The sequence below is a fragment of the Suncus etruscus genome, chromosome 3 (genome assembly GCF_024139225.1).
Source record: "Suncus etruscus isolate mSunEtr1 chromosome 3, mSunEtr1.pri.cur, whole genome shotgun sequence".
Taxonomy (NCBI): Eukaryota; Metazoa; Chordata; class Mammalia; order Eulipotyphla; family Soricidae; genus Suncus; species Suncus etruscus.
Genome location: NC_064850.1, coordinates 108,962,916 through 108,987,467, shown reverse-complemented (window position 1 = coordinate 108,987,467; position 24,552 = coordinate 108,962,916). Strand labels below are relative to the sequence as shown.

The 24,552-nt window shown below is 43.8% G+C and overlaps 1 protein-coding gene across 1 annotated transcript in view; it reads left to right on the top strand.

Annotated features, from left to right (window-relative positions):
- Positions 1-24,552, top strand: part of TMEM131L (transmembrane 131 like) — a 156,724-nt gene that overhangs the window by 105,723 nt on the left and 26,449 nt on the right. The window contains exons 10-21 of the mRNA XM_049769635.1: positions 2,399-2,457; positions 2,687-2,795; positions 3,453-3,540; positions 4,036-4,189; positions 6,536-6,706; positions 8,582-8,651; positions 9,677-9,794; positions 11,277-11,418; positions 14,666-14,775; positions 15,756-15,828; positions 20,441-20,568; positions 22,937-23,079. Of these exons, the coding sequence (XP_049625592.1) occupies positions 2,399-2,457; positions 2,687-2,795; positions 3,453-3,540; positions 4,036-4,189; positions 6,536-6,706; positions 8,582-8,651; positions 9,677-9,794; positions 11,277-11,418; positions 14,666-14,775; positions 15,756-15,828; positions 20,441-20,568; positions 22,937-23,079 (1,365 nt within the window). The remainder of the gene's footprint in view (positions 1-2,398; positions 2,458-2,686; positions 2,796-3,452; positions 3,541-4,035; positions 4,190-6,535; positions 6,707-8,581; positions 8,652-9,676; positions 9,795-11,276; positions 11,419-14,665; positions 14,776-15,755; positions 15,829-20,440; positions 20,569-22,936; positions 23,080-24,552) is intronic.

The following is a 24,552-nucleotide window of genomic DNA, read 5'->3' as shown; positions in this document are numbered from 1 at the left end:
TTTTGTTTTGTTTTTTTGCCCTTTTTGTTTGTTTTTTGTTTATTTGAGCCACACCTGGTGACGCTCAGGGGTTACTCCTGCTATGCGCTCAGAAATCGCTCCTGGCTCGAGGGACCATATGGAACACTGGGGATCGAACCTAGGTTTGTCCTAGGTCAGCCGTGTACAAAGCAGACATCCTACCACTATAGCCCCTGTCATTGCTTTTTAATTTTGTTTTGTATTGAGGCCATACCCTGAGTGCTCAAGGGTTATTTCTAGTTCTGTGCTTAGGGATCATTCCTGGTGGGGCTTGGCAAAACATATGGGATGTGGGGATCAAACCTGGGTTGACTTACTGCTGTGACTTTTCTCTGTCCCTTGCTTTGTTGTTGTTTCTTTTTTCAATCCCCATTGTGGTACCTCAATTTACAGCACTGTTCATGATAGTTTCAAAAATACACTGTTGGAGCATTATACCTAGCACCAGAGGGCCCAAGAGGGCCAATTCCCCAGCACCCCTTTCATCTCCTACCCTCAGCCCAAGCTCAATTCTCTAGACTAACTCTCCAGTTTTGCTGCCTATAGTCACTTGTTACCCTTTACTGTGTGTCTTTGTATCCCACATGAGAGATTATTCTGTACCTGTCCCTCATCTTCTTTTTTTTTTGTGTGTTTTTTTTGTTTTTGTTTTTGGGTCTCACCTGGCAGTGCTCAGGGGTTACTCCTGGCTCCATGCTCAGAAATTGCTCCTGGCAAGCACAGGGGACCATATGGGATGCCGGGATTCGAACTGATGACCTTTTGCATGGAAGGCAAAAACGCCTTACCTCCATGCTATCTCTCCGGCCCCTGTCCCTCATCTTCTGATTGATCCACTTGGCTAGTTTGTGGAGTTTTTTGTTTATTTGTTTTGGGGCCACTCTTGGTGGTGCTCAGGGGAACATATGAGAAGCTGTGAATAGAATCTGCAGAGACTCATGCAAGGCAAACCCCTCCCCACTGTTCTATTGCTCCGACCTGATATGTGTGTTTTGATGCACCTGCAGACTCATTTGAGAGGGCGGATGGGAAGAGGATTGCCACAGAGCTCAGACAGGGCTTGCATAGTTGTAAGGCTCCCACTATGCCTTGTGTCCTTAGCATCCCGCCTTGGTCCCCTGCTTGGCATCCTGACTTTCCCCACTTTATGAGGTCCAGAAGCTCAGTTGACTAAATCGTGTGGGAATTGTCATTGATGGGGGCCGGAGAGATAGCATGGAGGTAGGGTGTTATGCCTTGCATGCAGAAGGACAGTGGTTTGAGTCCCGGGTTCCCATATGGTCCCAGAGCCTGCCAGGAGCAATTTCTGAGCGTCGAGCCAGGAGTAACCCCTGAGTGCTGCTGGGTATGACCCAAAAACAAAAACAAACAAACAAAAAAAAGAATTTGACTGCTGGTTTTTCCTGGATACCAGCCCAGCAGAGAGAAGCTTTTGTCTCCATGGTATGCTGCTTCACAGAAGTAACCTAGTTTTTCAGTTTTGTTTTTGTTTTCTGTTTGCTTTTTTGTTTTTGATTTATACCTGGAAGTGCTCAGTGGTTACTCCTGGCTCTACACGCAGGAACCACTCCTGGCAGTGCTCAGGAGACCATATGGGATGCCCAGGGTTGAACCCAGGTTGGCTACATGTAAGGCACGTGCCCTTATTGCTATGTTATGGTTATGTCCCACGTGGGTAGTTTTATTTTTGTTTTTGTTTTTTTTTCTGGTTTTTGGGCCACACCCGGTGACACTCAGGGGTTACTTCTGCCTATGCATCCAGAAGTCGCTCCTGGCTTGGGGGACCATATGGGACGTGGGGGGATAGAACCGCGGTCTATCCTAGGCTAGCGCTCGCAAGGCAGACACCTTACCTCTTATGCCACCATGCTGGCCCCATTATTTTTGAAATTTTTGTTTTAGTGGGGAGGCTACACTCAGTGATGTTCAGAACTTATTCTTGAAGGGGCATGGGGGCCATGTGTGGTGCAGTGGATCGAACCCAGGTTGACTGTATGCAAGACAAAAGCCCTATATCTTATACTATTATCCATCCCAATGGGGTCCTTTTTCTTTAGACTCACATGGATACCAGAACACAACAAAATAGAACTTCTAGTTATAACTGCAGTGTGTGTGTGTGTATTTTGTTGTTGTTATTGGGGAGGGCCATACGAAGAGGTGCTCGGGACTACTCCCATCTTGGTGCTCAGAGGGCTTCTCTGGCAGGCTCAGTGATCCTGCAGTGCTGGCTTGAACTCAGGCTTCCTGCATGCAAAGCATCTGCACAGTCCTTTTTTGGGTAGTGTTCAAAAGGAAAGTGGAGGGGCTGAAGTCTCTGCAGGAAGGGGCTTAATCTTCCTCCTCTTCATCTCATTGCTCTGGTTCTTCCCGGCAGGTGATTCCACTGTGAATATGTATGTGCTGCATTCAGGAAACAACCTTCTGTGGATACAGGTAATTATCCTTTCCTCGTATCAGAATCAAACATACAAGTGTGCATTTGATTGCCGGACTTGAAGGTTCTTCAGGCGCTGAGAAAGAAACCCAAGTCACTGTTCTTTTTTGCTATTTCAGACACTTCTGCTACTTGGTGCTGTTCTGGATTGCACAAAGCTGATTCAAACATGCTATAGTCTCCTACCTGCGAGTAATACTCTTACTTTTGTCTTATTTTTGGTCCCAGGACATACATCATTTGTCGCAGAGAGAGGTGCTGTCGCTGCAGTTTGAACCAGTTCTCTTGCCTACTTCTGCAACCAACTTTACAAAAATTGCCTCTTTTACTTGCAAAGGTACAGATAAGTATCAGTTCGTCATCTTACTCTGCCACCCTGGATCTCTTGTTGCTTCTGTGAATGACTTACAACCACAAATGCAACAAGGTTGAAGAGCGGGTTCTCTGAGGAAGCTTGATGAAAATAATGATGCCACAGGTGGAAGGTTTTTGCCTTTTTGTTGTTGTTGTTGTTGTTGTTGTTGTTATTGGGGGAGTTCACGCCCCGATATAGCTCAGGGTCATTCTCAGCAGTGTTAGGGTCCCATGTGGTGCCAACATCCAGCAGGGCCTCTCGGGTGCAGAGCCAATCAAATAAATTTTCTTCAGTCTGGGATTTTGACTTGTGTTATAAGTCTCTTGGTGGTTTAGAAGCGCAGGAAATAAATATGTTGATGGAGGTGCCGCTTCCTTACACAGGTAGGTAGTCCTGACATTTTGGATTGCTACACAGAGTTTAGGGAGTGGAAGTCAAAGGCTGGAATTAGCTTACTTGTACACTAGGGAATTTAAGTATTTTATATATATTTGACCATCTCTTCCAGTGCCTGTTGTTAATAGTCAGAAAAATGAAGTAATTGGGAAATGATAGGGAAAACACCTATCTTGTTTTTATTTGGGTACAAAGAAAGAAAGGACACTTGGGTTTTACCTGTTTCTTGGTTCCATAAAACAGCTCCGTCATGTGGAATGAAAGAAGATATGAAGAAAACAAAGAACACTCCAACACTAAATTCCTGCCTTGCTGCACCTGTGGTTCATGGGTGAGTCAGTGAATTCTGCAATGTTCTCCTAGCATGTTCTATGAATCATATGTGTGTGTGTGTGTGTGTGGGTCTGTCTGTCTGTCTGTCTGTCTGTCTGTCTGTCTGTCTGTCTGTCTGTGTGGGAGAGTCTCTCAAGTGATTACAGAACATAACTGCCCTGATTCTTTGAAAACTCTTCACTGTGAGATGGCCCTCCCTGTTCTGACACCTGGGCAGAGGAATGGAAGGAGTAAGGCCAGTGTTTCTGTGTGGAACTGTGTTCACAGCTGGCAGCCATGTAACTCCCACTGGCATTTCTGAGGCGCTTCATGGTCTTGATGTGTCATGAAGTAGTGCCATGATTAGCCTCTGGGAGCCAGCTTGACTTGGTTGCTTCCCTTGGGCACATATATGTTCTGCTTAAGAGCTGGAAGGTCACAGTAGGGATTGTGGGGGTCCATGTTTGCAGCAGTTCTCATGGTACTTGCTGTTTCTCTCCTCCTGTACTGACAGGTACTTCAAATTAGACATGTCTGCTGCCCAGTTTCACTTAGAGACTCATGAGAACACATCAGGAGTTTGGTCCCTCTGGTACCTCAACCATTTTGACAGTCCTGTTGTGCTAAATGATGTCTTTGTTTCTAGAGAGACCAAGCACATTTTAAAGGTACGTATTTTTATCCAAGTTTTTTTTTTTTATGTAAGTATTGGATATTTTTGGATATTGGATATCCAAGTATTGTTTTTTTTTTTATTCAAGTTTTAGCCTTTTGTAAAGGTTGTTTAAAGTCAGGTATAGTGAAATTAATATTCACAAAATTCAATTTACTTATGATTATTTTTTTTTTTTTCATTTTTGGGGGCCATGCCCAGCAATGCCCAAGGGTTACTCCTGACTCAGGAGTTATACCTGGTGGGCTTTGGGGATCATATAGAATGCCAGGGATTGAACCCTGGTCAACCTTGTGTAAGGAAGTGCCCTCCCTACCAGTTAGACTATCTTTTTGGCTTCATAATGGATTTTTACAGTAATCAGACTTATTTTTACATCTCCTATTAAGCTATGTATTCAAGGAGCTTAGAGGAATCCAGGTTTATTTTTAAAGGTTACTTGTTCTTAACATTATTAAAAATTCTTTTTTTTCCCCCAGCCACACCCATTTGATGCTCAGGGGTTACTCCTGGCTAAGTGTTCAGAAATAGCCCCTGGCTTGGGGGGGACCATATGGGATACCAGGAGATAGAACCGAGGTCCTTCCTTGGCTAGCACTTGCAAGGCAGACACCTTACCTCTAGCGCTACCTCACCGGCCACTATTAAAAATTCTTGTAATACATAATTGATACTAAAAGCTTGTCTTCAGAAAAATTAAATCTGGTTCATGATAAAATAAGTATTTGTCAAAATACCACTTTTGAAGTTTTCAAGATTCTCTCTCTCTCTCTCTCTCTCTCTCTCTCTCTCTCTCTCTCTCCCTCTCTCTCCCTCTCTCCCTCTCCCTTTCTCCCTCTCTCCCTCTCCCTCTCCCTCTCCCTCTCTCTCTCTCTCCCTCTCCCTCCCTCTCTCTCTCTCTCTCTCTCTCTCTCTCTCTCTCTCTCTCTCTCTCTCTCTCTCTCTCTCTCTCTCTCTCTCTCTCTCTCCCTCTCTCCCTCTCTCCCTCTCTCCCTCTCTCCCTCTCTCCCTCTCTCCCAGCACCCAGCACCGCTCAGGGGTTACTCCTGGCTCTACGCTCAGAAATTGAAATTGCTCCTGGCAGGCTCTGGGGACCATATGGGATGCCGGGATTTGAACCACTGTCCTTCTGCATGCAAGGCAAATGCCTTGCCTCCATGCTATCTCTCCGGCCCCCAAGATTCTTTTATGAAATTTTAAAATGTCATCTTAAGGGGCTGTAGTGATAGTATAGTATAGTGAATAAAGTGTTTGTTTTCCATTTACCCAATTCAGGTTTGATTTCTGGCACCTTATGTCCCTGAACCTTGCCAGAAATGTTCCCTGAAAACAGAGCCAGGAGTGATCTCTGAGCACAGTGAGGTGTGTCTCAAAAAACAACAAACTTAAAAAATAGCATATTAAAGGGGCCGGGGTGGTGGCTTGTGTGCGCCCTAGCCTAGGACGGACTGCGGTTCGATCCCCCAGTGTCCCATATGGTACCCCAAGCCAGGAGCAATTTCTGGGCGCATAGCCAGGAGTAACCCCTGAGTGTCAACAGGTGTGGCCCTCCCCGCAAAAAAGGGCATATTAAGTATTATTTGAAATACATAATATTTTATTTTAAATATAAATGTATTATTTCACCTATACATAATACTGAATTTTAAAAATTATATGTATATTTAAGATATATGCTTTGAGGAATGGGTTAGGCACATCTGCAGTACTGAGGATAGTCCTGACTATTTTTTTTGTTTTGTTTTGTTTTTTGTTTTTTGGGTCACACCCGGCGGTGCTCAGGGGTTACTCCTGGCTGTCTGCTCAGAAATAGCTCCTGGCAGGCACGGGGGACCATATGGGACACCGGGATTCGAACCAACCACTTTTGGTCCTGGATCTGCTGCTTGCAAGGCAAACACCGCTGTGCTATCTCTCCGGGCCCTGTCCTGACTATTCTTTTTTTTTTTTTTGGTTTTTGGGTCACACCCGGCAATGCTCAGGGGTTACTCCTGGCTGTCTGCTCAGAAATAGCTCCTGGCAGGCACGGGGGACCATATGGGACACCGGGATTTGAACCAACCACCTTTGGTCCTGGATTGGCTGCTTGCAAGGCAAACACCGCTGTGCTATCTCTCCGGGCCCTGTCCTGACTATTCTTAAGCTTGACGCCTGACAGTGCTGGGGATTGGAGATCCAACTGGGGTTAGACACATGCAAATTAAACCTTAGCCTTTGTATTATCTCTTTGGCCTCATACAAATACGTTTTTAGTGTGGAAAAACTTTGGTATCATGCTTTAAGATGACTCAGTCATTGTTAGTTTTAGGAAAAGTAATTTGTCTTGTTTCTTTTTCTTTAGATTCTGAATTTCACTGGCCCTTTATTTCTACCTCCAGGATGTTGGAATATCTTTTCTTTGAAACTTGTTGTTAAAGATATTGCCATAAATCTGTTTACCAATGTATTTTTGACTACAAATATAGGTGCCATTTTTACAATACCTCTACAGATTTACTCTGCACCAAACAAGGTATGGTTTGCAACATTATGAATGTTAGGATTTTTGTAATTATTATTAATTATTCATTTATTTTTTAGGAAATTATCTTGTGCTTGAGGTTTTTTTATTTTTGAACTAAACTCGGCTCTTTTTTTTTTTGTGTGGTTTTTGGGTCACACCGGCAATGCTCAGGGGTTATTCCTGGCTCCATGCTCAGAAATTGCTCCTGGCAGGCACGGGGGACCATATGGGACGCCGGGATTTGAACCGATGACCTCCTGCATGAAAGGCAAACACCATGCCTCCATGCTATCTCTCCGGCCCCATCGGCTCATGTTTTTTGAGGCCACCTAAGAAATAGGAGGCTATTACTAGGTCAGTCTTAGTTACTATATCTTAAATTAAAAAAATATCTTTGGGGGCCGGAGAGATAGCATGGAGGTAAGGCGTTTACCTTTCATGCAGAAGGTCATCAGTTCGAATCCCGGCGTCCCATATGGTCCCCTGTGCATGCCAGGAGCAATTTCTGAGCACGAAGCCAGGAAAAACCCCTGAGCACTGCCGGGTGTGACCCAAAAACCACAAAAAAAAAAAAAAAAAAAAAAAAATCTTTGGAAAGCTTTTCTATCTTTTATAAAGTCATTTGAAATTTTGTGACTGAATTAAGGTATTACATGTAAAATTGATTTTATTTTCATTGATTTCCAAAATTTGTAGAACAAAGAATAAGTGCTTGCTATAGAAAATTTAGTTGAATTCTTAGTGTTCATTCAATGACTTCATATATATCAGATCATTAAATGCTTCATGTAGATCTATGGTAAATGAGTTTTAGTTGCTTCTAATCTTTACATTTCTTTAGTGGTCTCAAGCTGAAGCCAAAAGTTTTCACAGTTAAGAAAGTGCTTTCCAAAATTGGGCTGTATTGTATTTAGATTTTATCTCAGACATGTCCCACTTTTCCTTAATGTTTATTTCTTTTTCATTTAGTTATGTTTTTTTTTTTTTGATCCAAGCTATTATGTATAATGCTGGATCCCAATTTTTTCACGATGAGAACATTCATACAATCATCATTATGATTTTTCCTCACTTATTAGTGTTGGTTTTCAAGAAATTCTGTCTGTTTAGTCTATAAGTATACAGATAGGATTTCTAAAATGAAACTTAACCAAATATAAGTTGATTCCATTCATCCATATTTGAAGTTAAGGATATTATTTAGAAATTGTCTCCCCCCCCCCCCCATCCTAGAGATAAATGAAACCTCTGGCAAAGTTGAGGTGCGTGAATTAGTGTGTGTTTTGCAGACCTGCAGGAAGGGACAAATTCATTTCAGCTTCCCAAGCAGCTCTGGTCTGCTATATCTTGATGTACAGTTTCCTGAAGGCTCAAGTGGCCATGTTTAAAAAAAAACTATTTATTTTTACACTGTTTTGTTGTTGTGAGCACTACACTTGGCAGTGATGGGAGCTACAAGAGGGTCCCCTCACCTGTACTGGGTTTATGTGTTGGACCATGCAGTACTGGGGATCAAACCTGGGTTGCAGGCATGCAAGTGTGGCTGTCACTTGCATGCGACAAACCTTGGCCTCAGTTTTTATTTGAAACAACCTACTAAGAACATGCCAAGACTGAGCCTCAAAAAGGCATCTGCTGTGTCTTGGGCCTAATGGGCTCTGGTGGTCAGAGAACCCACCAAGCTTGCCTTCCTGTGGGAGACCCTTCAGAGCCTACTGAAGGTCTAGTGAAGCCCAGATATGCCTTCCTTTATGTTTAGCTTCTGCTTTAAAGGGATGATTGATCAAGCTAAAAGAGGCCAGTGTCTTTGTGTTTGAGAGCCTTAGGATTTTGATGTTCAGTGTTGTATTGTAAGTTATATTCATATATTACTTTTTAATCTAGGAAGGGAGTCTGGGGTTTGAAGTGATAGCACATTGTGGCATGCATTATTTCATGGGAAAATCAAAAGCAGGTAAGTAGTTTGCCCTTAGCATTCAGTAGAATTCTAGTGTGGGGTTGGGTGGGAGGAAATGACTAACATTCCTATGTTGAGATTCTGGGTCGGCTGCCTGGAAGGCAAACACCCTACCACTGTGCTATCTCTCCGGCCCCACTTAGGTGAGATTCTGTTACTAGAGAGTATATGCACATTAAAAAAATAGTGTGTGGTTACTAAGAAGATATATATCTTCCTTCCCTCTGGCTTCTGAGGGGTTTAACTAAATAATGTCCTCTTCAGTAACTTATACATTGGTACAGACTTTTTTTTTCTTCAAACACATGCTTTGATCAGAGAAGCCTGTCAGCAGTAAAAATGCGAAGCTTCTCAATCATTTTTGAAGGGGCTGACCAAATGTTAGTGAGAATCTTATGAATTTGTCTTTGGAGACATTAGAAGAATACCTTGTTGAAGAATACCTTGCTAGTTGGTGTCTGAGACTGAGGGCCCTAGGATTGGTAAAGAAGCTCTTCTTAGTTTTCATTGGCCTTTTAATTTAGTAAGGTATTTAACGAAGGGGAGTAATACAGGATAGGGGCTTCTTTAGCACAGACATGATGACAAGGGAGACCAGTTAAAATCCCCTTCTCAAATCTGGGTTCTGGGTCTCCCTTTTCTTGGAAAGTGCATTTGGTCCTGAGCAGGAGCTTGCTGCTTAGTTCTGAACCCAGAACTTTAGTAGGAGATGCACATTTCCACAGAAAGTACTTCCATGCCTAGATTTATAGTTGGAAAGAGTCCCAGGAAAGCTTGAGTTTACTGTAGGCTGTATTCATGAGCCATGTGTCTTTTACGTTCCTCCCTTTACATGATTCGATTGCATTTTGTTTTCTACGTGTTTGTTTAATTTGGTATTTCATTTGCCACCACCAAGGGGGACTTGGAATGCAGTCAGATGCAAGGGCAGTTTTTCACCTTCAGTGTCCTCTGCATTTGGAAAAGTAAATTGAATTTTCATAGTCTGTAAAGCTAAGCATTTCATTTGATCTGACTTTTAGAAAATCCTTGCTGGGAAGGGAGCCTTTCTCTGGACCGGTCTACCTGGGATGTAGATTCGGAACTTGCAAACAAGTTGTACGAAAGATGGAAGAGATTGAAAAGTGGTGGCGTGTGCAAGTAAGTTCACCTTCCTAGAAGTCTTCCCTTCTGCAAGACACTGGTGCAGGGTGTTTGATTGACACTGCAGTATTGGAATTTTAATAGTCAACACATTTCAGACCCCAAGAAAGTTGTAAGAAGGGCTCAGTACTACTTACTGAGTCGTAGTAAGTAAGGAGTACTAAGATTCTCCTTAGCTTCACCAGCTGTTTACATTTTTTTCCTTTGCTCTAGCTCGCTTTGACTCTCTTTGCACACAAACATGTCATTATTTTTGAAGAGCACTTGAATCTGAGTTGTATCTATCACCCTGCTTCACCTTCATTGCTTTGATCTGGGAAGGACATTTCTGTACATAGAACTTTGCCACCATTACAATCTGAACAGCAGGGCACCCATATCCTCTAAATCACAAGCCCTCTCTAGAGTCCCCTAGTTGATCTCAGAATATCCAATGAGAGCCATTTCCTTTTCCTTTCTCAATCCTGGATTCAGTCAAGGTGCACTCAGGGCATTTGCTTGCCATGTGTCTTTATTTTTCTTTAGACCAGAGTTTTCCTCTTTCTTCATTATGCTTGATATTGACATTTTATATGACCTTATAGAACATTTGGCTTTTTAAAAATTGCTTCTGTAAGTTTATCTTTGTTAAATGCTTTGGGGGTGAGTACTGATGACCTATTTGGTCTTAAGTTCTTCCCATTGCAACATATTAGGAGGGACATTTGATCCTGCATTCGCTTTGCCCAGTTGGATGATTTATGACAGATTTTTTTCTTTTTCTTTTTGGCCACACCTAGTGCTTCTTGGGACTTACTCCTGGCTCTGCATTCAGGGATCACTCCTGGTGGGTCTTAGAAACCATATGGGATGCTGGGAATCAAATCTGGGTTGGCCATGTGCAAGGCAAGCACCCTTCCTGCTGTACTGTTGCCAAGTTTGTGACAGATTTCTTTCCACTGTAGATACCTTTCTGCTTTTGTGATCGTTAAGTGATGACATACACATGTCCTCTTCCCTGAGAATGTTTCATGCTGGGCCTGAGCATTCAATGATAGTCTTTGTCTGCATGAGTGACTGGATTGCAAGGCAGCCAGTAACTGAAACAAATAACTTTAACAAATAAAATGCTGATATTTTCAGTTATTCATTCTACATTTCTTTAGAACATCGCTTTGTACTCTATAGTGAGTGTGTTATAACCTGTTGCCATCATTAAGTTTATTTGATGTTGACTTGTTCTGAATTTGGGTGATGGAGGCCTCTTTATGCTCATCTGTGGAGAATTGAACATCTTCTTTTCATTTTTTGTGTTTTCTCATGCTTCCTAGGAAGACAAGGATTCCTGGGTTCCTGGATTCTCTCAGACTTTCTTTTCCCTTGACCTGGGAAATCCCATTTGCTTCAAAAATCTAAGTTCTGGTTTTTGAGGATGCCTTGATCATTGCTTTCCATTTTGAACCCCAAAATTATGTTTGTAATTGTTCCTTCATCACACAGGAGGAATGTTTTAGGAATGACTCGCTTTGCTCACTTGAAGAAATCCAAGGAGCCAGAACCCTTTGTATTCTTTCTGCCTCGCCTGCCTGCTGAGCCCGGACTAGTATTGAACTTTGGTGCTACTGCCCTCAGGAACAGCGTGGTGAGACTCCCCTCCACCATCTCACTTTCTCAGGGACCAAGGCTCGCTCTCTCTTAACCTTCTCACTCTCTCAGGGACAGAGGCTCCTCTCAGCCATCTCACTCTGACAGAAACCGTCAGCACTGGGTCCTGAGTCACTGGGTCTTTCTGCCTGAAGAGGCTATACCAGATGCATTGGAGGGGCACCCATATGTGTGCTTATTGTAATCATTTTTATTGAGGTAGCTGGATTTAAAACACTTTTACTTTTTTTTGTTTTGTTTTGGGGCCACATCCAGCAGTGCTCCTGGCGCAGTACTCAAGAACCACTCCTGGAGGTGCTTGGGGGACCACGTGGGTACTTGGGGGATTGAACTCATTGGCTGTGTGCAAGGCCAGCACCCTGCTCACTGTACTATCTCTCTTGCTCCTCATTATAATTTTCACATATCCAGCATTCCAATACCACACCTAATACCAGTGAGTCTTCTTTCCTCCATCAATGTCACCCACCCCATATGAACTCAATTTTTTACACAGAAATCTTCATTTCTGATGTCTTTGACTACTTGTTGTTTCCTTACTATGCTTCTTTTTTACTCCATATATAAGTTTTTTTTTTTTTTTGGTTTTTGGGTCACACCTGGCAGCACTCAGGGGCTACTCCTAGCTCTATGCTCAGAAATCGCCCCTGGCAGGCTCAGGGGACCATATGGGATGCCGGGATTCGAAACACCGTCCTTCTGCATGCAAGACAAATACCCTACCACTGTGCTATTGTTCCGGCCCCATGTAAGAGATTTTTAAGAGATTTGTTGTGGCAGTATACTGAAAATCTATATATAAATCTATAAATAAATATAAGAATATAGATGAATAGATTTAATTCACTGAAATTTTATTTCAAAAATAAGTTTAATATGCGTTTTATAGGCACATAAATTAAAAAATGAATAATTCTGTGCACATTAAAATTTACATGAAATAAATTTTACAGAAGTAAAATTTAGTGGGGCTGGAGCAGTGGCACAAGCGGAAGGTGTCTCTGCCTTGTGTGTGCTAGCCTAGGACAGACCGTAGTTTAAACCCTCATATGTCCCATATGGTGTCCCATATGGTCCCCTAAGACAGGAGCAATTTCTAAGCACATAGCCAGGAGTAACCCCTGAGGGTCAATGGGTGTGGCCCAGAAACAAAACAAAAAAGTAAAATTTAGTAAGCGTGAAGAGAGAATTAAGACAAATTTAAGAGGAAGATCTGAATTAGGTCTATTAAAAAGTATTAAAAAGCATTTTTTTTGGGGGTCAAAAAGGAAGAGAAAAACCTAAATATGACACAAAGTGCAGCAGACTGAAAGACATTCGACAAATTCGTCTCACAAAGCTCATCTGTGCATCAGGCTCCTGCCAGCTTGGGACATTATGAGCAGCAGGAGTGCTTGACTAGCACAGCTCAAACAGGAGTTGGCAGGCACGCATCACTTACTAGAGATTTCTGGTATCCCCTATGTTCCCCTGAGCCTGCCAGGAGCGATTTCTGAGTGTAGAGCCAGGAGTAACCCCTGAGAGCTGCTGAGTGAGGTCCAAAACCAAAACCAAAAACAAAACCAAACGAAGTACAATACCAGTAGTCCAGTGGGGAGGATGTGTCTCCTAACTTTGCATGTGGCTGACCCAGGTTTGATTCCTGGCAAGTCATGGTTCTCCAGGAGCACCACTAAGAGTACTCCTTAGTATGGAACAGAACTCACCCCTGAGCGTTGCCAGATGTGGCTTCAAAAAACCAACCAAACAAACAAAAGAGTAATGTTAGATTTTCCTGGTTCTTTTGCTCTTTTTTGGTTGGTGGTGCTGGGGATCAAACTCAGGGCCTCAAACATTCAAAATGTGAACTTTATTTGTCACAGAGACTTGATCATGGTTCTTTATTTTTTTTTTCATCACATGCCTCACTTATTTCATCCTTTTTTTCTCTCTTTCTCTTTCACTCACTCACACTCACTCACACTCTCTCTCTCTCTCTCTCTCTCTCTCTCTCTCTCTCTCTCTCTCTCTCTCTCTCTCACACACACACACACCCATGTTTTTATGAGCTATTGAACATTTCAGATATTCCTCCACTCCCTCCCTTCCTTCTAACTCTGTTGTTACCAAACTTTTTTGGTCACTCTTTTCAGGAAAGAAAAGTTATTCAACATCCTGGAAATTTTTCTTTTGTAAACAAACAGAAAGCACACACACCCCTTTTGTACCTGCTGCCTTTTGGACCTTCCCACTGAATATTCAGTGAGCAGTACTGCTCTATCTACCTCAGAGTGCCTAAGAACAGGAATGTCTTTTGTGGGTGGGATGATGAGGATGGGACAAAGCCATCAATGCTCAGGGCTAATTCCTGGCTTTGTGGGAACTGTAAGCGTGCTGGGGATTGAACCCAGGCCAGCTGCTTGTGAGGCAAGATGCCCTCACTATTCTCTTATCTCTGGGCTTAAAAAGAAACTATATATATTATTTTAGGATAATTATATCTTAGGATAATATTTATCTTTCTAATTATCCTAGAGGTGGGGGAGTTTCCTATCCTTGCTCAGGGACCGGGACTCATCTTGTCAATACTGGGCCTGGCTACATATCCTAACAGCTCAGTGCTTGGGTCTGGGAAATAATAGTCAAACTCAGATTACACTGGGCATTGTTATTTGTTTGTTTGTTTTGTTTTTGGGCCATACCCAGTGACGCTCAGGAGTTACTCCTGGCTATGCACTCAGAAATCTACCTAAAATATTATTGTGAAAGATTTGTAATCCACTTTGGTCGAAATAAAGCTTATTGAAAAAACAAAACAAAAGAAATCGCTCCTGGCTTGGGGGACCATATGGGATGCTGGGGATCGAACCGTGGTTTGTTCTAGGCTAGCGTGGGCAAGCCAATGCCTTACTGCTTGCGCCACCACTTTGGCCCCACAGTCTGGGCATTGTTTTGAAGGTGCATTGTCCAGGCTCAAACCCTGAGCATGGCACAAGTATGGGATTTATGCCAGCCCTTCCTGGGATGCTGGTTTTTTTTTTTTTTTTTTTTTTCTTTTTCTGGTGCAGGTTTGGCCAGGGGGTCTCTCACCACAGCACCTTTGCCTTCTGGCCCTTGACATTGTTGAGGCACAACTCCCATTTTAGAATGTTCCCTCCACATGGAGTATGGGCCAGTTTCCAGGTTAGTGTTGTTTCCGGAAGTGAGTCTGTGTGCTTCTGGGTATTGATTTCTGTCTCCCTCAGGTGCAGTACTTGGTGCTGAAGAACCCATCCTCCTGGCCGCTCTCTGTGCAGCTCCTGCCGCTGTCCTCATATCCTGTGCCTGAGGCTGCAGGGCGCCTGCTCCAGAAGTGGTAAGTCACAGCCAGGCTAAGTCAGAGAGGATGTCCATTGGGAAGTACCATTTAAATCCAGGATCCTTTCACTGTTTTGTTTGGGGGCCACACCTGGTGATACTCAGGAGTTATTCCTGGCTCTCTGCTCAGGAATCACTCTTGACAGTGCTCGGGGGACCGTATGGGATGCCGGTGATCAAATCCAGGTTAGTCCTGGCTGACTTCTAGCTGACAAATGCCCGTCAGACCATCATCCCAGCCGTGACAACCCAGAGCATCACCAGACATGGCATGTGCCCTGCCTAAACTCTCCCTCCCCCAACACAAAATCAACCATCTCTTGTCATCCTCTAAACCATTTGGAGGAAAAAGGAAAAAAAAATAATTTGGCTTTTGGGGCCATACCTGGTTATGCTCTGGGCTTACTTCTAGCTCTGCACTCAGGAATCACTCCTGGCAGTGCTCAGGGGACAATATGGGATGCCAGAAATCAAGCCTGGGTTGACCACATGCAAGACAAGTGCCCTACCCACAGTACTATCTCTCTGGTCTCAAAAGAAAACTCTAGAGTTTCTATCAGATTTATTCACTGAATGATATTTTTTGAGCCACAAAGGATACCTGGTACATAGTGGGGCTGGGAGATACAAAAGGGCAGTTGGTTTCATTGTGTGAGCAAGCACAGGGGATGGTACATGCAGAGACATAGGGCAGATGTCATGTGTGTACATTGCCTCACTGATTACTTACTGGCTATTTAAATGTGCCTTTTGGGTCAGAGTCATAGCACAGCAGGGAGGGCGTTTGCTTTGCACACGGCCAATCTGGGTTCTATCCCCAGCGTCCCATATAGCACCCCTGCCTAAACTTAACAGTTGTCATTCCTGAGCGCAGAGCCAGGAGTAACCCCTGAGCACTGCCCAGTGGGCTCCCCTTCCCCAAAGGGGACAAAAATAATAAATGCTCCTTTAAACTCTTTTATGTTTGGTCTTTTTTAGGTTTGGTGTTGACATGCAGATGATAAATTTTACAACTAGTGAATTTCGGCTTACCAGAGCTTGTCCTTACCGGGTAGGATGTTTGTTTTTTAATTTATTTGTATTGGTTGAAGTTCTATGATTCACAATACTGTTAGTGGTAGTTTTCCCTGCACATAATGTTAGTACCACCTTCTTCACCTTGCCCAGTGTTCCTTCTCCCTTCCTCAGTGCCCTTCCCTCTAACTCCTATCATTCCCCCCCCCATATAATTTTTGTTTGGTTTTGTACTATATTTTTCAGCCCATTATATTTAATTTCTATGGTTTTGTTTGTTTGTTTGTTTGTTTTGGTTGGATGGATGGATTGGTTTTTGGGTTTGGGCCATACCTGGCACTACTTAGGGATTACTCTTGACTCTGTACTCAGGAAGCTCAGGAAGCACTTCTAGTGGTTCTCAGTGGACCATATGGGATGTCAAGGATTGAACCTGGGTAGGCCTAATACAAGGCAAGTGCCCTACCTGCTATACTGTGTCTCTGGTCCCTCTAAGTATCTCTTTTCTACTTAAAATTTGATATGGGGTCTGGAGCCGGTAGAGCATTTGCCTTGCACACAGCCAACCTAGGTTTGTACCCCTGAGTTTGACCCATATGGTTCCTTGAGCCCACCAGGAGTGATTTTGAGCTCAGAGCCAGGAGTAAACCCTGAGCACTGCAGGATGTGGGCCCCCAAAACTAAAATAAAAACCAAGTAACTAGACCCATAAGCTGTGGGCCTTGCTGCTTTCTGTCCCAAGAGTCTTTATTTAATATATGTAGCTGTGGGTTCTTCCCAGCACCATGGAGATGCAGCAGATTTTTCCATTTAATTCATGCGGCAGGAGGCCAGGGTTTGTGTTGGCCTGTAAATCTTTCTAATTCGATGATTTAAATTCATGGGAGTGAAGGACCAAGAGTTGAGTAAGAGTTATGTGGAAAACCATAAAACCAGAGACCCCAGGATTCATAATTCTCAGTCAGGTTCTTGGCTCCATCAAATTTTGTCCTTGGTGCAGCAGTTTCTATATGTCAGTTCTGACTGTGTGGCCCCATGTGGTAGCAGCTCCACCAAACCAGGAGTTCTTCTCCACCTGCCAAAAAGAATTTTGTGGAATCTCCCTCTCTCTCCCCCTCTCCCCCCCTCTCTCTCCCCCCCTCTCTCTCCCCCTCTCCCCCTCTCCTCCTCTCTCTCTCCCTCTCCCCCTCTCCCCCTCTCCCCCTCTCCCCCTCTCCCCCTCTCCCTCTCCCTCTCCCACTCTCTCTCTCCCTTCTCTCTCTCTCTTTCTCCCCCCCCCTCTCTCTTCCCTCCTTCCCTCCTTCCTCTCTCCCCATCTCCTCTCCCCACCAGTACTACCACTTCTCTGCTCAGTGTTCAGGGATTGTTCCTGGTGGTGCTCAGGAGCTATATAGGGTGTTATGGGGATCGAACCAGGGTCGGCCATGTGTACTATCTCTCCAGCCCTATTTTTAAATTACTATTTCTTTTTGGTTTTGTTTTGGGGCCACAGCATTGAAATTGATATGCACCATGTCCTTCCTTATCACTCCAAAACCTGTCCTTCTAGTGCTTTCAGTCTACCTCTTATCCCAACCCCCTACATTAAAATTTCCCCACCCCACCCCCAGTGCTAATTCTGGTATTCTCAGTTTTGAAATCCAATATTTAAAATTCAGTAACTCCAGAAATAGTATTTTGAAATACTATTATTTGGTACTATTTGTTCTCAAAAAAATTTCACGAAGGGGTCAAAGCAATAACAAGCAGGGAGGGTTTTGCTCTATACATGGTCGACCCATGTTCAATTCCTGGCATCACATATGGTTCCCCAAGCCTGCCAGGAGTAATTTCTGAGTGCAGAGGTAGGAGTAACCCGGGAGTGCTGCTGGGTGTGGTCCAAAAACAAAACAAATTTTTTTTCAAAGGCCTGAGCAAGAGTGCAGCGGGTTGGGTGTTTGCCTTGCATGCAGCCAACACAGATGTGATCACCGACATCCTTTATGGTCCCTAAAGCACCACTAGGAGTAATTCCTGAGCACCACTGGCTTAAAAAAACAAAATAATAAAATATTGAAAAAATTTATTATTAAAAATAAAAATTTTATAATTTTATAAAAATATAAAAATAATGCATTTTATTATTAAAAATAATAAGATATTTTAACTTACTATGACTAGAGATTTTCTTCTGAAGAGCCTTAAACCCTTTGTGTATCTTTTCAAATTTATTATGTTACTCAAAAATAAATATCGGGGCCGGCGTGGTGGCACTAGAGGTCAGGTGTCTGCCTTGCCTGCGCTAGCCTAGGATGGACCGCAGTTTGATCCCCCGGTGTCCCATATGGTCCCCCAAGCCAGGAGCAACTTCTGAGCGCATAGCCAGGAGTAACCCCTGAACATTACCGGGTGTGGCCCAAAAAAAAACAAAAAACAAACAAACAAAAAACCAAAAATAAATATCAATGACTTAAGATTTCAACTTCAAATTTCTTCACTTTTTAATTTTTGGGACAATTCCCAGCGGTGCTCAGGATAGTCACCATGGCAATTCTTTTTTTTTTTCTTTTTTGTGGTTTTTGGTCACACCCAGCATTGCTCAGGGGTTATTCCTGGCTCCATGCTCAGAAATTGCTCCTGGCAGGCATGGGGGACCATATGGGACGCCGGGATTTGAACCGATGACCTTCTGCATGAAAGGCAAATGCCTTACCTCCATGCTATCTCTCCGGCCCCAACCATGGCAATTCTTAACCTGTGGGGCTGGCAGTTCAGTGCAGGGGTCCAAGGAAGCACTGCCTGGACCTCACCTGGTGTGGAGCTGGGTCCTCCATGTCCTACTAAGCACTACGACAGGGACCAGGTGGTGCTGGGAATTGAACCTGGGTCAGGTACATGCTCAATACAGGCTCTAACCACTGTACTATCTCTTGTTCTTAGTAGCTGAACACTCTTTGTCATAAAAAGAAAAAGAAAAAAATTGTTCATATTTTGGGCTTGCTTTTTAGAGGTCTAGTTCCTTTGGTTTCAAGAGCATATGGAATGGAACATCTACAAATTATGATGCATTTAGGAATCATGACTATTTATGAACATACTGTAAGTCCCAGTTCGATCATCATCTAGTTCCGTGACCCCTGGGCAAATTAACCTAAGTCTCATTTTTCTCTTCAGAAGGCTTCAAGAGTCAGTGAGATTTCATAGATGGCTCAACATTTTATGTGCTTTAATTAGATTCTAAATGGTACTGTTAGAGTTTTCGAACCAATCCCAAAATGTTTTTAATTTAATGTTCATAATATGTTTATAAAGCAGGTGTTTTGTTTTTTTTTTTTTTTTTTTTTTTTTGATTTTGAGTCACACCCGGCAGCGCTCAGGGGCTACTCCTAGCTCTAGGCTTAGAAATCACCCTTGTGACTTGGGGAGACCATATGGGATGCCGGGATTTGAACCACCATCCTTCTGCATGCAAGGCAAACACCTTATCTATATGCTATCTCTCCGGACCCAAAGCAAGGATTTTTCAAGAAGTTTATAATTTTTAGTAAAAATGCATCACATACTCTTTCTTCTTTAGTTAGCATAGGAAAAATTAGTCTTAAAGAATCAAACAAGGAGGGAGATTTGGGACATTGGTGATGGGAATGTTGCACTGGTGATGGGTGGTGTTCTCTACATGACTGAAACCCAAATACAATCATGTATGTAATAAAGTTGGTTAAATAAAAAAAAAATAAAAAAGAATCAAACAAATTGAAAGATTAAAACCATAGGAAAGAAATATCCTGATGGTTATAATGCTAAGAAATGATTAGATTGTGTTTGGTGAGAATAAGGACAATATGGAGAAATAAGGAAATATGGAGACTGATAAAGCTTTAAACATTGGGTCAGAAATAGTCTGGGTTAAGGTTCTCACTTTGCACGTTGCTGGTTCAGTTCTTTTTTGTTTGGGTTTTGGGGCCATATCTGGCAGTGCTCCAGGCTTATTCCTCGTTCTGCACTCAGGTCTGGAGGGACCACATGAGATTCAGCTGTGTGCAAGGCAAGTGCCCTCCTTCTGAACTCTCTAGCTCCTTTGTGGCCCCTGTTCAGTTTTTCCTGGCCCTGCATGTGGTCCCCAAGCATTGTCAGATGTGTGGCCCAAACCTCAGCTCCACATCCCCCAAATTCAAAACAAAACAAAACAAAACAAAGACTTTTAAATAAAGCTTAACTACTAAATTTAGAACACGGGGTTTATGCAAGGCAGTTAAGGAAGATGTGAAGACCTCAGAGATCTCCTTCAACCTGAGGGATTCGAGCCACAAACTGCACCCTAGGAAGAATGTGGGATGCCAGGGACAATGTGGGATGCCGACTGAAACAGGCACTTGGGCTGGTACTGTAGCAGTCGAGCACAAGTGAGCTGGGCCATTCTTATAGTGGCATTTTGAGAGCCCATAGAGTGGCTATTCAGAGCACCTTGTCTAGGGGCCCCCAGAACCCACCTGAGCTCCGAGTTCTTTTCTTCTAGTGACTGGTCAGCTTTCCCGCAACCCTGCCCAGCTCCAGCTCTGGCTTGGAGCTGCTCATCAGAGACATACTGGCCATATCTGGCTGTGGCTCACACACTCTTTATGCCATCCGGGCCCCACTGTGCTCACTGAACCTGTGGCTTCTCTTGGCAGGGCTCTCACGCAGAAGGGCCCGGTGTCACCAGCCTCAACCTCCACCTGCAGCCTCTAGAAACGAGAAGGATTGGTGTCGTCTTCACGCCTGCCGACTATGGGGCGGTCACCTCACTCCTGCTGATTCGGTAGGTGTGCTCCTACCTGCCAGATCTCCTGCCGACTATTCTATGGTCTCACAAAGCAGGACTGGGCTAAGAAATGACGCTCCAGCTCCCACTGGCCTTAATGAGGGGACACAGACAGGTTCGGCATTGTGGCCCCTTCAAAGCTGCATGTTTTACCTTGTGCTTCAGTTTCTCTCATGGTCTGTAGGGAATGTATCCATGTGTCTAGAGACACCAGTGCATTTCCCTTAGTTCATTTGCTGTCATGGGACAGTCACCACACACGTATGTATACATGGAGACAGCCATGTACATACAAGACATAGACACCACACACATGTATATAATCATATAGAGATGAACATACAAGAAGACACCACACACCTGTACACATGCAAACACAGACATACCACACACATGTAACAAACACAGAAGACAGGCACTACAAATGTATACTATTTACATGAGAGACATACACCCATTTACACATACTGGAAACAGACATCAGACACCGTGTATGCACGCACATACCCTCCGTACACACTAATGCGTGTGTGCTCTCTTTCCTCTCCTTGAATAATAGAAATGCTGCTGTATTTGTGTCCAGTCCTCAAAGTAGGAGTATGTATCTCTTTCTTTTCTTTCTTTTTTCTTTTTTGGTTTTTGGGTCACACCCGGCAGCACTCAGGGGTTACTCCTGGCTCTGTGCTCTGAAATCACCCCTGGCAGGCACGGGGGACCATATGGGATGCCAGGATTCGAACCACCATTGTTCTAGATGTAAGGCAAATGCCCTACCTCCAGGCTATCTCTCCAGCCCCTTCTTTTCTTTTTTTGAGTGGTTGTTGTTTGGGGGGTGATGCCTAGTAGTGCTCTGGGGTAACTCCTGGCTCTGCACTCAAGAATCACTCCTGGTGGTGCTTGGGGAACTGTATACAATGCTGGAGGTTTAATCTCTATAGGCCACAGCGCAAGTCCAGCTCCCTTCCGCTGTACACCCTCTGGCCCCTTCACCTCTTTTGTAACTCTCTCGCTTTTAGAATTCTCTGTAGCCCCTGGGATAGTGAAACATGTCCACAGTTAAGCTCCTTGACCATTTATTTAAATTAAATTTTCTTCTCCTAACTGACAGTTATTGCCAACTGAAGCAGCAGTGTTTATTATTCTTTTTTATGGTGTTTGGGCCACACCCATTTGACACTCAGGGGTTACTCCTGGCTATGCGCTCAGAAATCGCCCCTGGCTTGGGGGGACCATGTGGGACGCCAGGGGATCGAACCGCGGTCCTTCCTACGCTAGCGCTTGCAAGGCAGACACCTTACCTCTAACGCTACCTTCCCGGCCCCAGTGTTTATTATTCTTAAACTTCTTTCATCTCCCGCACTTTTTATTGTTTTTGATTTGGGATCATTCTTGACGGTGCTCAGGGATCACTGCTGGCAGTTATGAGGGACCAGATGGAATGTCGAGGATCAAACCTAGGTCAGCCATGTGCAAGGCAAGTGCCCTAAAACAAAACTAATCTGCTTTAATTTGGTGTTATATCTCTGTGGCCCCCATTTCCTACTTTGTTTTTTTATTCTCTCTAGAGGTTTGATCACCTCTCTGCCTCATTACTGGGAAGGGAAGGATGTACATACTGGGTTGGGATAGACCTTGCTCAGCCTTCCTGGTGGCCCCTAACCGCTCCTCTGAACTCGCCACTTCTCAGCCTGTGAAACCCTGATAACCCTGCCAAAGTGGGTCGCTACTGAAATAGACATTTTTCCTTTGAAAAAGTTTCTCAAAACTGCCAGGGCCAGAGTTATAGCACTGGAGTTAAAATGCTTGCTCTGAGGGCTGGAGAGGTAGTACAGTAGGTAGGGTTCTTGCCTGGCACATGGCTGACCAGATTCTATCTGCAGTACTATATAGTCCCCCCCACAGCCTACCAGGAGTGATTTCTGAGCACAGAGCCAGGAGTAAGCCCTGAGAGCAGCCAGATGTGGCATCAAAAAGCAAAAATAAAAACAAAATGTTTGCCTTGCATGCTTTAGACCCTGTTCAGTCCCTAGATCACCAGGAGTGATTTCTCAGCATAGAGCTTGGAGTAACCCATGAGCCCTCCTAGGTCACAATGACCAACCTTCTCCCCAATGCCAACCAAAGGAAAAGAAAGTAAAAAAATGCCTCAGGTAAGACAGGACAAAAGTATAGTGGTTAGGGCACTTGCCTTGCATGCGACTGACCCAGGTTTATTCTCCCCACCATAGGGTCTCTTGAGAACCCTGAGCACAGTTGAATGTGCTCCCCCAAAATAAAAGATTTCTTTGACAATGAGGAATATTTAAATGTGATGCAATCTGTCTAGGATTGTAGTAATATCTTTTAATATCTTTTTCCCCTCCAGAAATAACTTGACTGTTTTCGACATGATTGTCATGGAAGGATTTGGAGCCAGAGAGTTGCTGAGAGTGGGTGGAAGACTTCCAGAAGCTGGTGGCTCCCTCCGGTTTAAGGTGCCTGAGTCCACACTGATGGATTGTCACCGACGTGAGTCCCAGGCAATGTGTAGTTGGGAGGCTGGGACCTGTGTCCAAGAGAAAATGAACAGTAAAGCCAAGTCTTCAAAAGTGGATAGTCAGTTATTCATTAAAGATCATGAAGATCTTGAAATCAGGCAGATATCTGCACGACAGGCACCATCCCCTTAGAACCTGAGACTGAACAATTGAATCCAACCTTGAATAATTGTCCAGGGGAAAAATGACTTCTGGATTGTAAATATAGGGCTGGAATGATAACAGTGGATCGGGCCTTGCATGCCTTGCATGCAGTTAACCCAGGTTTAATCCCTGGCATCCCATATGGTCCTCTGGGCTTTCCAGGAGCAATTAATTTGAAAACAGGTTCCAAAACATTCCTACACTGAGCACTGTAATACGAGTCTAGAGTATCCAAGTTCCTTTTCCATAGACTTCTGTGGAAAAAGACATTATTATTAGAACATTTTTGCAGACATAATTTGAGAATAATTTTTTAAATAATATACACAATCAAACATTACAGCAGTTGGGAAACATTCACTAGGATAGCTGAGAACCATTAAAAATTTAACATTATGTATTTTTCCTGAACTGTTCAAACTAATATTAAACCACTAAAGTTGAATACATAATTATCTATTTGTAGTGGGGCGTAGAACAAAAGAGTAGCTATTAAGATCTATATAGGTAGAGGGACCGGAGAGATAGCATGGAGGTAAGGCATTTGCCTTTGTTTTTTTTTTGTTGTTGTTGTTTTGTTTTTTTGGTTTTTGGTTTTTGGGCCACACCCGGTGACACTCAGGGGTTACTCCTGGCTATGCATTCAGAAGTTGCTCCTGGCTTGGGGGACCATATGGGACGACGGGGGATCGAACCGCGGTCCGTCCTAGGCTAGTGCAGGCAAGGCAGGCACCTTACTTCTAGCGCCACCGCCCGGCCCTGGCATTTGCCTTTCATGCAGAAGGTTATCAGTTCGAATCCCAGCATCCCATATGGTTCCCTGAGCCTGCCAGGAGCGATTTCTGAGCCTGAAGCCAGGAAGAACCCCTGAGTGCTGCTGTGTATGACCCAAAAACAAAAAAACAAACAAACAAAAAAAGATCTATACAGGTAGGACACACAGTTTAACCAGCAATATAGTGACTGATGCAATTTGGGTCAAGAGATTAACCTAGAAGAAAGTTAATCTTTTGGAGGAGCAAGAGGTTCTGAGAACAGTTTTTCTTTAGTTGGGCTTTGGCTGTTGGTCCCCTTCAAGTGGAGCTTTCTTTTTGGCTTCTATCCTGTCAGTGACCTCAATAAGCTGCTGCAGGTGGAGGGCTCAGGTCCTCTCACAAAGCACCTTTGGTAGAGGAAAGGTGGTGGGCATCAACCTTTAGATGGAGAACTCTTCACCACTGGGAAGGCACCCTTCCCCTCTTGGGGCATGTGCATGAGAGAATTTCTAGACCCTGGCACATACAGACCAGAGTGAGAAATG